Genomic DNA, 14810 nt, shown 5'->3' on the forward strand with positions numbered 1-14810 from the left:
TTTGCACCCAGTGAGTTGACATAAACACATGTCTGTTGTAAGGATAAGTCACATTTTGATTTACAGGGAACATGGATTCTGGTCATATTACAAGAGCTAAGTTAAAATTGATCCCTTCCTCTCTTGAGGGAGGTTATCAGGGCATGGTTTTGTCAGTGAGTTGGCATCGTATAAATCATCAGTGTCACCCATCTCTTCTTTCAGCAGAAAGGCTAAATATCTTACTGTAGGTCCCCTTAGCCAGGAACCACAGGCGTCCTCACGTTTCCCCAGACACTGGGTGCAAGTTACCAGGTCTTCAAGAGATAAGCAGGGAATTTGCATTGCAACATGGTTCTCATTCACAATCGTATACAGACAGAACCACATGCAGCAGTGCCAAATACCCAGCTGCCCGGTCCTTTTATTCTTTTCAATGCCATGACAGTCATTTGAATAATTTCTTTTAAATTGTCAACGCAGCTTCTATTTTGAAATGATCTCAAAATGTCTTCTTCTGCCTTAAAAAAAAAAAAAAAAAAACCCCACCTGTAAACTCCATCTTTAAGCTTCTCCTTTTTTGGACACCTGTGCAGTCCACTCAAGAACGCGGACCAGACATGTCCACCTGTTACAGCGAGTTAACGTCATTGTCATTCGAATAAGGAAAAACTGTAAAAATGAGTGAGCATTGTCCCACTTGTCTTACACGCTGAAGGAGTATTGTGTACAGTGTGCATTTTGACACCCAACAAGCGAGTGACGGTGGTGGGCTTAACACTTAAAGGCTCTCAAATGTCTCATAGCCCGAGCAGTGCCAAGCCCCCACCCCAAACACTTGACCCCTGCTGACGTAGGCTGTCCATTTACATTTAGGGACACCGGCTCACTCCATTCTTAATACCATTTCTATTGTGGAGAGAACCAGGCACCAGGGATAGTAAGAGAGACTGATTTTTTTTTTTTACTTAAGAAGGTGCAGAGCTCATTTTACTTGAGCTTTACAGTTTTAGAGATTTAAAATCTTCATAGCTGGTAATTTTTAAAAATCTTTTCTGGCTGGATTTCTTTCTCTTTTTTTTTTGTTGTTTGATCCACATTTCTGTACTTTGGTTCATTTGCACACCAACGTGAAGCACTGAAGGGTAGAGCTGGCTACAATTGTTGAAAAAGTATTTTCGTCTGTTTCACGGACGTTGCTAGTCCTATTTTTGTCTCAAGCTGGTGTCTTGACGTGATTTTTGTATCACCGGAAGCCATGAGTGCCTTGGTAAAGACGGGAGATGGCAACAATGCAAGCTTTGACCTCATCCAAAATCGGATTGAGTCACTGAGCAGCAAGATGGACAAGCTCATCAACATTCAAGAAAAGGTCCTCAACCGACTAGATGGGATGTCTCAGGACATTGACGGCATTGAAAAGGATATGGAGAATCTGAAGGTTGACAAGGAGGAGATCCACCTGCCACCCAGGGTAGTGAACCAGACCCAGGTCATGGGGCGAGAAGTGAGGGAGATATGCCAGGAGATGAGCACCATCATGTCAGTGGTGAACCAGCGGTCCGAGCAGCAGGCTCAGAAGCTGGAAGGGATGGAAAAGCTGGTCCTCAGCATGCAGCAGGTGATCAGCTTCATTGGGGAGACGGTGAAGAGTTCGAGGATTATGGAGCTGGTGTTGAAAGGCCCTGCAGCTCGGAAGGGCTTCAAATCCAAAGACAATAAAGGGAAGCAAGCTGTCAAGAGAAAAACATCCACAGAAACATTAACCAAGAGGCTTGACAAGGTGAGATTAAGAGCCTCAAATTGCTGAGAAAATGTCTCTGCTTGAAGTGTATAACTACAGTCTAGTCAAATGTTAAGAGTCTACATTATATTGCTATTGCATAAAATGGGTTTTGGAGACATATTATTGTTGATATGGATTAAGACTTTAATGTTTCTCCAGTCTGGACTCTGACATATGCATTTAACATTTTGAATGATACATTTGATATTTCTAAGGGTGCATTTATCATTTTAAGTATCTAAGCGTGTTGCCAGGGTGTCCAACCCAGCTATCACTATGGACATCTAGTCCTGTTCTTGTCAGTGTTGTAAATGATGCTGTACAGTGTTTTCCATTCTGACACTGATTTCTTAGATCTCACCGGGGACTTGTTGTCTTGGCAGAACATGTGAAAATGATCATAGCAGCAAAGCTGACCACTCCTACGCTTCTCTCGAATGTGAATGTGGCTTGGCTTGTGTGCTTAATTCCCCATAAAGTGGGCAGGGGTGATAGGTAGTGTCTGGGCTTTGGTATGTTTACACTCGCCAAGTGCTGATTGAAGGCAAAGAGATTAAGAACACTAATTTTACAGTGTTATGTAAGTTACTCCACAATAAATATATCACTTGTAGCTTACATAAAGTCCCAATTGAACTCCAATTTATGGGGCTGCTTGTTGGATCTCTACCCATGCTGCGTGGAACATGGCCTTCTTGGCATGAGGCTGACTGTGGGACCCCCCCTGGCAGGGCACGAGAGGGCCGCTGTGAGGCCAGGGGTGAAATGTGAGTGGCCCGGTTTAGAAATGCTGTTTTTGGATCTGGGCTGCAGTGTTTGGGGTCTAAGAGGGCTTTAACCCCTTCAGCTCATCAGGAGTCAGATGTCAACAGATTGTGATGAGTCAGTGTTTCTCCCCTTCTCTCTTTAGCAGCTTGTTTCGCTCATTGACTCACTTCAACTAGGTACATTACCGCCTGTCAGTTATAGTTTTGCTTCTGCACATTTCAGTCCTGTGCCAGTAATTTTGTATATTCTACATCACTTTTTCCAGCAGTTATACCCCTCTGCTATAAAGCAGGTATTGCCTAAAGTCTATGCCATGTGGTTCTTTGCAAATTGCAAAACTTCCTGCGGCGCAAAATAGCTCTTCATAAAATTTTTACTGGGAGTCCTGCTGATAATGCTGTCAAAGTACCTTTGATTTAGAGGTTCCAGTAAAAGCCTGCATTTAACACGGCATGCAGTGTTCAAGAACGGCTGGTACAGGTTCAGAAAAGTCAAAAAGTAAATATGTACTTATGTAAATATGATCTCCATGAGGTTACTATTGCTCCAGTGTGCTTTGCACTCATATGTCTAGATGCAGAATTTACATTTTTAACTTAATGTCCAAAGGTCCATTGGTTTGGCTGGATTGCCTAGAATGAATGAGGTACTCAAATGTACAATTTTTTAAAAGGTTTTTTTACACTTAAAAAACATTTCCTGTGACTCTAAAGTCACTTCCGAAAAACAAACCTGAGGCATTTTGTCTTAATTGTCCAATTGGAAGACAGACCATGACCCTGTATAAAGGTCACTAAGTGCTGCTTGGCATCAGAGGCATGGGTTGCTCTTACAGACTTCACCACACTCCTGTCACTTGCATAGCTGCAGACGTTGGAGTCATATCTCTTTTCCTCTCACCTGAGTGGTTGTGACGTCATGTGACAACGTTATCACATACTTGAAAAATATTTGTGTCATGGTGCACAGTGTACAACAGTGGAGTCACTTTTTTTTGTATCCATATGTATCAGATTGAGGCATCATGACTTATTGAATTCAAGCCAATTAAAAGATGGAACAATGTATTTATGGTTTAGATTACGTGATGACCACATATCAATCTGATGGCTTCTACGTGAGTCACATTTCAGGGAATTTCTGTTGTCGTCAGAGCACTTGTCAGGTGGTTACTTCACCTTCAGAGGTGTGAGATTTCTGTCTGTTACTGTGGCCTTTGCACGCTTTCCCCAATCTCCCAATCAGAGATTTGAACTCCTGAAAACACCACTGTCACCGGGGGAAACTCCAAATATCTCCTGTGCTGTTTACCTCACCGAAGCATTCGGAGAACAAATGTGAGACACCAAGGAGTTCACGACAGGTTTTTCCATGCTAACCTGATCAGAGAGTGTTTAGTGAGTTTCCTCAGCTGAGAAATTTGAACAACAGCCTACCGTCGCTTGTAATATTTTCCGCTCAGGGTCAGCATTGCATTCCGTCGCTGAGTGCGACAAGTGATAAGCTATAAATTCACTGCCCTGCTGCTGTCTATCCAACTGCCATGAATAATCAAAGGCATTCCATACAAGTGGGTCTGCACATGGAGACATGCAATAAATGTGCTAATCTGTTAGCTGAAAACGGAGGAAGTGTCACTTAAATTTTGTCCTTTTCATGATTTTATGTGTCATTTCACTGAGTTATGGATTCACTTGTGTCGTGCGCTTTACATGTGACCCTAACTTCATCAACTCTACCTGTCACTGTCATTCAAGTATGTATTTGATTTTTGATTCATTTGTTATGTTGTTTTTTACATGTGACCCTAACTTATATCAATCACCCATATGTTTCATTGTCATTCATACTTAACATGTGATATTTATTCCATTCCATCTGCATTCATGTAACCCTACTAAGCATTGCCATCTTGTCTTTTTACTAGAAAACTACCTCTAATAAAGCCAGTAAAGGGAATCAACAGATAACTCCTGCATGTGTGCCCAGTACTCCTCAGCCCTCTCACAGGATAAAGCTCCATGGACCAAAGCATTTCCTCGCCTCTCGAAAATGTGGAAAGTTTGTAGGTTTATTGTGCTCAAAGACCATATTTACACAGGAACATGTCTCTTTTATTTGTAATATCTGAGTATATGTGCATTTGCATTTTTGGCTTCAGGCTGGCACCTTGTTCTTCATGTTTTCAACTTAAAGGGCTGGCTCTGTATGTTGAATGTTATTGTACAGACATACTTAACAAGAAAAGTGTAACGATGTGAAATGTTTGCATAGCCACACCAAAGCTATGCTTAGTTACATTTGACAAGCAACAAAAAAAAAACATTGTTGCCTTTAATTTTAGCTTGGTGAACTGGTTGAAATGATTTATCTTAAAGAGGAATGATAAAGCAGAATTTTGGAGAAGAAGAAAATGTCAAAATGTTCCTTTTAATATATCATTTTATTGGATAATTTATTTGAAAACGAAAAGAAAATTGTGTGGTGCCGATTTTTCTTTTGACTGTTTTATTTGTATTTCACAGTTGAAAGACCATAAAGGTAAAGATGGGACAGAGAAGCCATGTTTGAGCCCTAAGAATCAGAAAGCTCAAAAGAAGATGAAGCCCCCAGACACAACAGGTGCTGAGATGGACATGCTGTTTCCTCCACAAAAATACTATATGTCAATGCTTAAACTTCCAAGAGTTGCTCCTTTTGCTATAGTTAAAAAGCATGCATTTGCTCTCAAAGCTTCCGTGACAGGAACATCTTACTGTGTTAGAGTGATATTCTATTACACGTTCAGCTATAGCCTCCTAGCATGTATACCATGACACAGAAACCAAGTTCAAAAGGTCAGAGTGAAATATTTGGCACCTTCACACTTTACCGTATAACCTTTCACAAAAACCTATTCAATCTTAAATATGACAGAACGTTATGATGAATATTTAACAGGTTGTAAAAGGTTAAATCCAAGTTCTGTTTGGGCTTTTTGTAGATCATATCTCTCTGAAGAAGCAGGTTTTGCTTCTTCAAGAGGTGCAGAAGCTCAACAGGGAAAACACAGAGAAATCAGGTCACCAGCTCACCCCTGAATGTCTGGATCTGGAGGCTGGAGTGCCCCCTAAAGCTCAACAACCTGATCAACAACCTGCTTGTAATCTGGTGGACTACCTGCGTGAAGATTCCCCAGTGGCTGAGAAGCATGAGGTTGTTGAGGCGGTAGGTGAGGAGGAGGTGGGGGAAAAGGTGCCTGAGGGCGAGGTGGTGGTTACAGAGCAGGAGCCCAAGCTCGATGTGGAGGATGTAGTGGAAGAGAAAGAAGACGAAAAGCTCCAAGTCCCGCAGGAAAAGAAGGAAGAGGAAGCTTCTGCTGTAGAAGAAGTAGCTAAAGCCCCAGAGCTCCCCGCTGCCCCTGACAATGAAAAAGAACCAACTGCTACAAGGTAGTCAATTAAAGTTGATCAACAGAAAATTAATTAATGAATCAACTATTTTGATGATATTGTTTAAGTTATTTTTAAAACAAATCCCAAAAAGTTGATTCCAAATCTTCAAATGCAAGAATTGGTGCCTGTCCTCATCTCTTACATTATAAAAAATATTTTTGCATTTAGGACTGTTAGTTAAATAAAACAAGACATTTAAGGGGTGTCACCTTGGGCTTTAGGAAATTGTGATGGCTATATTTTTACTCTTTGCTGATGTTTCATCGGTCAAAAGGACTGATTACTTTCTTAAAGATGTAAAGATGTTGCTCATAAGAAAAAACTAGCTCCAAGACACAGTTCATAGCATGGTAGTCTGGAGCAAGTGCAACTAATGTAAGGATTCATTTGTAATTAGTCTTAGCCAATAATATCTATCCAGATATGTCATTGATTTGATGACTTAACTCCTAACATGTTGAAAAAGGCTTGTTGTTTAGCCATGTGCCAGCAGCCACATCTTTATACAAAAAACTTTTGATTTATAATAAGTAGAAGTATAATAACAAACAAAAATGAAAACTACCATCAATTTTGTTTCAGCTCTGATGACCACACCGATGCCGCCCCATCTCCAGTGGCCGAGCAAGACCAGACAGCAGAGATCAGCAGCGCTACTACCAATTCCTTTGTGACTGAGGAACACTTTGTAGTGGAGGAACACACAAAGAGCCAGGTGGTGGTCAGGGAGGAAGAGGAGAAGGAGAGGGAGGAGGAGGAGAAGAAGAGGGAGCACAACGAGGACGAAGAACAGAAGCTTGAGTCTGAGGACTGGGCCGTCTTTAGGGCAGATGGAGTTGAATTCCAGATAAACCTCAAACAAAGGTTGGAAAGAGAGAGGAAGGAAAATGCTGCAGAGAAGGAGGATGATGATGATGATGATGATGCTGAGCGGTACTTTATTGGTAAGTCAGGCCTCATTGAAAACTAATCATGGTCGGACGATGAAAGTTTAAATTCTTATTTAACCAATTGTTGCCCTTTGTTGGTGTAGAGAAAAGCCACTGTAAGGCAGCGCCAAAATAAATCAATCATTACAAAATCTACATGTTGGCCACAGTTGAAATATTTGGCTTAAATTCTTCACAGCAGTGAATTAAAATACTGAAATACAGGAGTCTATAGTTGTTTTATACTGTATATCAGCTGGACTGATGAATCAACCAGGCTGATATATCAGATATTATCTCAGATATATATATATATATATATATAGATATACAGTATATATATGTCGGCTGAGAAGTAACAGAAGCTGCAGAACAGATATGCCAAACTACATTTAAGGTACTTAAGAAACAGTGTCGCCATCACATAGTTGACCATCTGAGAATGCTAAGTTGGTACAGCACAGGGGTATGAAGTAATATAAAGCTTTTAAGGTTGTCTGGCACTATGACTAGAAGATATATCGTGCTAGGGCATGGTTGCTCCTCTGTGATATTAAGGCAACAACTGTGACTGTAGCTGATGTTTATCGTAGTACGCTAGTACACAATGTGCTAACTTGATTATGGCAGCCATGTACCCTTTCAAGCGCCTCACTGTAGCTGATAAACAATGAAGCTCCTGTGTTCTCACATTCCTCATAACCTATTAAAACAGATTATATCTTTTCTCTTGTCTCTTCTTCTCTCCGACTTTAGACACCACTCCTCCTCCAGCGGCTCCTTTTAATCACCGCGTTGTGTCGGCCAAGCCTAACCAGATCAGCAACTTCTACACTATCAACTGGCAGGAGGTCCTGGGCGGGTGAGCGTTGTGCTTGTGTGTGATGTAAAAAAAACACACAACAAAAAAATTAAAGCTACCGGAGACTAATTGATCAATCACAAATAAAAGATAGTGAGAGAGAGTTTCAATTCCCATAAAGCCTAATTGCGTTACACCCCCCACCCCGCCCCCACCCCATGTCCACCCTCATCTCCTCTCCTCTTCTCTCCCCTGGTTCATAACTTCAGAGTCACAGCAGTTATTTTTACTTCAGGACTGAGTGGTATGTGAAACTGTATCCCCGGTGCCAGCTGGTAGCTAATCACTAAGTGTTAATCCAAGTCTTCAAAGAGGAGACAGAGCCCAGCTCAGATTTAATGAAATAACAGATTAAGCACAGCACTCTTCTAAAACATCCCTGTTTGAAGTAAGATCAGTTTTTGATTTGTCATGGGAAAACACATGAAACACTACCTCTGTCCTGTTTCACAACTGTTTCTAGGCTTCTAGGATGTACGATTTTGAGATGATAGACTTGGCAACTGTGGAAATTGCATTTTTTTTTTCTTCTTCCTTTTCTCTTCTCTCTCTCTTCAAGGGGTCGTTTCGGTCAGGTGCACAAATGTGTCGAAAACTCCTCTGGTCTCACTCTGGCAGCAAAGGTCATCAAAGCCAGGAGTCAGAAAGAAAAGGTACAGCACCGAACGCACACTGTCATGATAATGAATTAGTCCTATTTTGATAAGTGGAGTGAGAGCCACGCCACATGATATAAAAAGCAGGAGAGGGGCTTAGCTACAGTTTTTATTACATACCAGTCCACTGCAAGGCCACACAGAAGCAGAGGGAATACTTCTCACCTAGGTGAGAAATATTTGACCTAGAAGAGAAGATGCATTGTCTCATAGCAGAGAACAGCTGACACCTCTCACCGTGTCCATGTTTGTGTGTGTGTGTGTGTGTGTGTGCGTGCGCGCGTGTGTGCGCGCTCACTTGGTGTGTGTGTCTGTGTGTCAATGTATGTCTGCAACTGTGTCTGTCTGCTTCTGCATCTGTCCGTCTGTCTGCGCCTGTGTTTTTGGTAGGAGATCGTGAAGAATGAGATCCAGGTCATGAATAATCTGGACCATGCCAACCTGATCCAGCTCTATGCAGCTTATGAGTCAAGGAATGACATCATCCTTGTACTTGAATAGTATGCTCCTTCTTTTATATTTTCAGCACGTGTTCATTAATTTCAAAACAGCTTATTGATCACTTTATAACAAGATATAACTTGATTAAACTTAAATTGTTAAGTTAAATTAAATTGGTGGGCCCAACAGAATTTCTGTTAACTAATTTAATTGTTAATTCATTTTGTGTGAGAAATGTATTCTTAAATGTATGGACAATTTTGCTAAAGTAACATGATACTTTACATTTAATATATATATATATTTAAAAATTTTGGGTTCGACTGTTGATTTTTATGCGTTTGTCTTTAACCTTAGTGTTGGTGGAGGGGAGCTGTTTGACAGGATCATTGATGAAAACTACACTTTAATGGAGCTGGATGCTGTGGTGTTCATCAGGCAGATCTGCGAGGGCCTGCAGCACATGCACAAAATGTACATCCTACACCTGGACTTAAAGGTAACAAAGTCACTTATATTTTTAGGACACTTTTTACAACAGAATTCATACATTCCTGCAGTTTATTTAAAGCCTCTCAGTTAAAATCCTGTGTTTTGTTATAAATTTCAGCCTGAAAATATTCTGTGCGTGAGCAGAGTCACAAATAAGATCAAGATCATCGACTTTGGTCTCGCCCGGATGTAAGTAATAGTATTTCCTTCTATTTTATTGACAGTTTTGTCCATCGCTGTAATCACGAAAAATGTAAAATGTCATTGATTTATATCCCCACATAGATATAAACCAAGGGAGAAGCTGCGAGTGAATTTCGGCACGCCAGAGTTCCTCGCTCCCGAAGTCATCAACTACGACTTTGTGTCCTTCAACACAGACATGTGGAGCCTCGGTGTCATCACCTACATGATGTAAGCAGACACACAAACACAGGCACATACTTTTTTAAGAGACTAATGTTAATGACTATTTGTCTCCTCTTGTTAGTCTGAGTGGTCTGTGTCCCTTCCTCGGTGATGATGACAACCAGACTCTGAATAACATCTTGGCCTGTCAGTGGAACTTTGAGGAACAAGAGTTTGTGGAGACGTCCAAAGAAGCCAAAGATTTCATCTCCAGGCTCCTCATTGTAAATAAAAGGTACCATCAACCTTTGTCTATGTGTTGCTGTGTCTCAGTCCTAAACTGAGATTAACATCTGCTCATATTTGAAATACAGTCTGTGCATTAAATTATATTTATGTGTCATTGTGTTTCTCATCAGTTGGAGGATGGGGGCAGCTGAGGCCTTAAGACATCCTTGGCTATCTGACTCAGTGCTTCATCACCACCTTTATACAAAGGTAGAATACACGGTCCTGGACTGCATTTATCATAGATAAGATAAATAATGAAATAGTCATGACCACAAATCTAAGGCTTTATGAATGTATGGCAATCAACTCTGTGTGGAATTTGTGTTTGTGCCTCTTTGTGATTTTAGTGCTCTAGTAAGGTTAGGGTTAGGTTTTTTTATTTATTTATTTATTTTTATTTATGTGGTAGAAATGCTATAGTAAGTTAGATATGAAATTTTTAAAATAAATTAGACATAAAGAAATATGTTGAGGGAATAAGGACACTTATGTGTCACTGTGATAATACATTTGTTTTAATTAATCATACATTGAAATATTATTGTTGACCTTCTCTGTTTCCAGAAAACTATGTGCAGATCAAGGCGATCATCATGTGTGCCCATGACTGATAGTTGAGGTTGGTCTGTTGTTTCGTTTTTCGTCTTATTTTGATGTCACTTTCTCAATTTGTTTTGAACAGAATCTTATTGCTTGTCATAAGAGACGTAAAAGTTACATTCATCCCTTTCAAAACATCCACAAGGGGGAAGCATGTCTCAGATTTTGTGCAGGGCAGCATAGAAGCGACAAGACATTCAGTACCTGCCTGTTACAGAAAATAATGACTGTCCCAATTATAATCATTTTCTTTTTTCTTTTCTTTTTTTAGGGCTCTACAGAGATGTGACGGCTCCAGCTGTGGCCACTCGGACCAACCCTCCTGTCCATGTAAATGACCTAAATTTCAGTCAGTTCATCTGCAGCATTTTCCTGAAATGTGATCCACTGTGTTGTGTTAATGTAACCAATATACCAGAGCAAAATATAAAAAGAGATAACAGTTTTATTCAAGTGAGATTTAATAGTTGATAGTCGCAGCAAGTGTTGTACTGTACTACTTTTTCCATGAATAATGAAAAGACAGATGAAGAACATCTTATAATGTTAATCAGTTGTCTTGCAATTAATGTGATGAAATCATGATAATGAGAGTAATAACTCTTGACTAAATACCTGTTGAGTTTGTGGTGATGTTTTATTACATTACATTACTTTGTAAGGTTTTTTTTATTTTTATTTTTTTCATCCTGTTGTAGATGGCATTTCAAAATGATGCTGTGGTCAGAATCTAACCTAGTTTAATTAGACCCATATTATCATACATACATACATATGTACGTATATATATATATATATACATATATATATATAATATATACATATATACGTACATGAGCTTGACTGTGTGTGGCACCTTTGCCTTGAAAGTTGAACATGGACATTGCACTATCTACTTCACTTTCAAGTATCCACTCGCCCTCAGTCACCTATAACCAAATACACTGTGTTGTCATTGTTTGCTGCTGTTTTCATTTACTGCTGATACTGTAGATAATAACTCACGTTTAGAAACATACCTCAACTGCTTCTGTGTGAAGGCTACAGCATGATTCATATTAATGCAACCGGAATAATCTGTGCTCTCAGTTAGAAATGTTCTTTTTGGGCTGTAAATAGCTGCTGAACTGTAGAGTAAAATCCAGATTTTCTCATATGTATGTATGGACAGAATGGAATTTGTGTGCTTGGTGTCATGAGCTGTAGTATGTGCACTTTATACTGATATTTATATAAACATATATTATACATGAAGCTACCGTAGTTCCATTGAAAACGCTTGTGTGGTCGGACCTCCACGTCTCCTCCATCTGTTTCATCCTGCTTTGTCCTGGTGTTCATAAGCAAACACACATTCACTTTTTATGTCTTATGAACTAGGTGTAACTTTTTCATTATTTGTTGCATGTTGTTATGTGTTTTTGTGTTATCAGCTATTAAAGCTTAAACTTGATAAATAGAGTAATAACTTTTTAATACCTTTTTTTTTTTCTTTTTTATTGTATTGTGCTTGAGCTGTCACTCTAGAGCCACTCCGGCTGTATATTCTTGTCACTGTAGAAGCTTTTTACACATTACAGAGTTATCTTTGAAATACCTTCTGTGAAGGTTCACTAACTGATAGTAACACACTTACCTACCTAATGTTGCCCAAGTGGATAAAATATCATTTCAACTAAGTTTATGTGAATTTATTTTAACTTCATGATGAATGTGACATTAACTGTTGTTGAACACGGAGTGCTAGTAAAAGAAGTTGTCCTCACAGAGTGTTAACAATTTCAAATTCAGCATGTATTTGAGAAGTGTGTACACACCCATTAAAGTGAAGTTGTGTCTTAAATCAGAGTTTGTTTGCTTTTATTTCACTTTTGTCAAGGTTCAGTTTGACCACATACATTAACTGTGCAAATAAAGAACTTGAACCTTGAATCCAAAATAGTGATTTGTGTAATTGTGAAATGCTCAGCTCAGATCATTTCAGTCTATTGTCCTTATTAATATTTATACACAGTAAATGCACATAGAAATAAAGCATAACAATGTTGGCCAAAAAGGGAAAACTTTTCAACTTTTGAACTTAAAATATGATCTTTAAGGCCACTGAGGAGAGAAATTAGAAGATGGGAATTTGACTACAAACCTTTGCCCCTTTAATTACCCAAAGATGTCAAAGTCTTAGTAAATGCTCTGTCACACTGTAGAAGTTATCTTGAAAATAATCTGTGAATAATGCCTTTTTTATATGAGAAGAAATGAAAACACAATGTGATGTTTTTTTAAGATCAGTATGCCACTTGTTAATAGATAGCATTTTTAAATTGTCACATACATAAAGCTAGAGTAATGATACACTCTTTCTAAAACAAATTATAGCCAATTTGTGGTCTCCTAATGTGAAGCATAAATCTAAACTCAACCAAATGTTTTCAACATGAGTCCCAGTTTTCTTTGGTATATTTAGTTCTGAGACAATCACATAAACGTTTTTCATGTCTTTATACTCTCTCTGGGTTATTGAGAGGAAAACACACTCTCTGTGCGATTAAAAGCAGTCTTCGTGAAGCATTTTGTCTGTCTGTCACAATGTAGTGAGCTATTTTCAGTGAGAATTTTACAATCTCAGCCCAGGTCTCTGTAAACCTTGAACACACAAACACGCACCCTTATTCAAGATGAAAGTACAGCTGATTCCAGGAGCCTAATAAAGAGCATCTGAGGGAGCCAGTGTGTGCAATACAGTTTGTTCACCTGAGAAAATAAACTGAGTGTGTGGGATGATGATGATGTCGGGGGAATGGGGCTTTGACTCTGGAGAAAAAAGAAGTGGCTATCAAGGATTATTACAGAGGTCACAAGAGGGGTTGAGAAACAGAAAACATGAAGATGAATGACAATGAAGAAACAGTGAGCTGAATGTGAGTTTGTGATGAGCATGTACATTTGAAGAACATTTCAATTTCCACAAAGTATACCTTAACTTTCAGCCTGCTCTATCCTTTAAAAGACACTGAGGTCTTATTTACAGAACCCACAGGGTTAGTCAGGGATACGTGCAGACTTTATGGGAGAGTACCATGGGAAACGTGTACTTAATTGTACAGAAATACCAGAAAAGCAAACTGCACCACCAAAAAGCATAGAAACCCTGTAGTTGACCACTTTTTACATCCAGTAGTTTAAGACTGTCATGGCCATAAAATTGTAAGGGCCGACGAAATAATTCACAGTTTTGGGTTATTTTCATTTTTCTTCCATTTTGATTTATATATCGTGCACTGGACAGTGACAAGAAAGATGGATGAGGGACAAACTGTCTTCCATCCGTATGAAAACCTGAAATCGACTTGAGCTCAGGCTCCTTTTGAGGAATTTCTTCTTAGAAAGTGGACAAAAGAAGATGTGCAGCTAAAAATGAAAACTGGCCTTAGGAGTAGCCTATTTACAGAATGTCTGATATCAAAGCGGGTTGAAAGAGAAGATTAAATAAATAAGTAACAAGTGTAACTTTAAAGTGAAAAGGACACACAGTCATAAGCAAGTCCTGTCCTGGCAAGTGAAAAACTTCAAATAGTCACTTCTTGCAGTTTCCTCAGATATTGATTGTAGATGTAAACAAATGTGTATGCTGAGTATCTCAAGTGCAGATTCAATGATGAAAACACACAATTATAGATCTGGTGAGATAACTAGCTAGCAAGCTAGCAAGCATGCAAGCACCTAGTTATAGTGAGATTTTCCTAATTTTCCAATCCTGACACAACAACATTATATGGATCTTTGTGACAGATGTCGGCTTTTTAAAATGATTTGGAATATTTCCAGAACTTCAGATTTCTACGGAGCCCCTAAAGGGCCATCGGGGGAAAAAAAATCTTTTCTTTCTGGTGGGCACGAAAAAGTCAAAGATTCCCCCTAAGTTTTTTTCCCCATGTCCCCTCAGGGGCTCCGTAAGTTCTACTCCATAGAATGAGCTCTTACCGTGATCCTAACCATTCTCATTCCTCATGCCTAAACCTAACCAATCCAAACAGTGGAAGCCACGACCACTAGCCAATCAGAGGCAGTGTAGGGCGGGTTATGTCGTAAATTTACATCCGGCTGCTGTAGCATTGATAGCTAATCGAAGGATAAAATCATAATGGAGGAAAAGCATTTTGCAGATTTTTTTTGGCAAACCACCATATAAAGAGAGCCTGGATAAAATCCAGCCTTCGCAGAAGA

General features: G+C 39.4%; 1 protein-coding gene across 2 annotated transcripts; it reads left to right on the forward strand.

Moving 5' to 3' along the window:
- The first annotated feature begins 903 nt into the window (after positions 1–903).
- Positions 904–12429, forward strand: LOC111231110 (myosin light chain kinase 2, skeletal/cardiac muscle-like). 2 transcript variants are annotated; one of them, XM_022758108.1, is made up of 15 exons: positions 904–1762; positions 4461–4598; positions 5059–5155; positions 5496–5964; positions 6550–6911; positions 7653–7758; positions 8318–8411; positions 8805–8914; positions 9213–9354; positions 9466–9536; positions 9633–9761; positions 9838–9990; positions 10115–10193; positions 10551–10605; positions 10858–12429. In XM_022758108.1, exons 1-14 carry the CDS (start codon positions 1238–1240, stop codon positions 10602–10604), a joined length of 2529 nt encoding a protein of 842 aa, XP_022613829.1. In that variant the 5' UTR covers positions 904–1237; the 3' UTR covers position 10605; positions 10858–12429. The 2 variants fall into 2 exon arrangements, with proteins under 2 accessions (XP_022613829.1, XP_022613830.1); XM_022758109.1 differs by having other exon boundaries at positions 5517–5964.
- Positions 12430–14810: the final 2381 nt, after the last annotated feature.

The sequence above is a fragment of the Seriola dumerili genome, unplaced genomic scaffold, assembly GCF_002260705.1.
Source record: "Seriola dumerili isolate Sdu_G_001 unplaced genomic scaffold, Sdu_1.0 BDQW01000291.1, whole genome shotgun sequence".
Taxonomy (NCBI): Eukaryota; Metazoa; Chordata; class Actinopteri; order Carangiformes; family Carangidae; genus Seriola; species Seriola dumerili.

What these genes read in the sequence shown, in the direction of transcription:
- LOC111231110 (XM_022758108.1), top strand. Translation starts at nt 1,238, where the DNA reads ATGAGTGCCTTGGTAAAGACGGGAGATGGCAACAATGCAAGCTTTGAC. An exon ending in CTCGAAAATGTGGAAAGTTT is followed by an intron (nt 4,599 to 5,058) that starts GTAGGTTTATTG and finishes TGTATTTCACAG; the next exon opens with TTGAAAGACCATAAAGGTAA. An exon ending in AAAGAACCAACTGCTACAAG is followed by an intron (nt 5,965 to 6,549) that starts GTAGTCAATTAA and finishes ATTTTGTTTCAG; the next exon opens with CTCTGATGACCACACCGATG.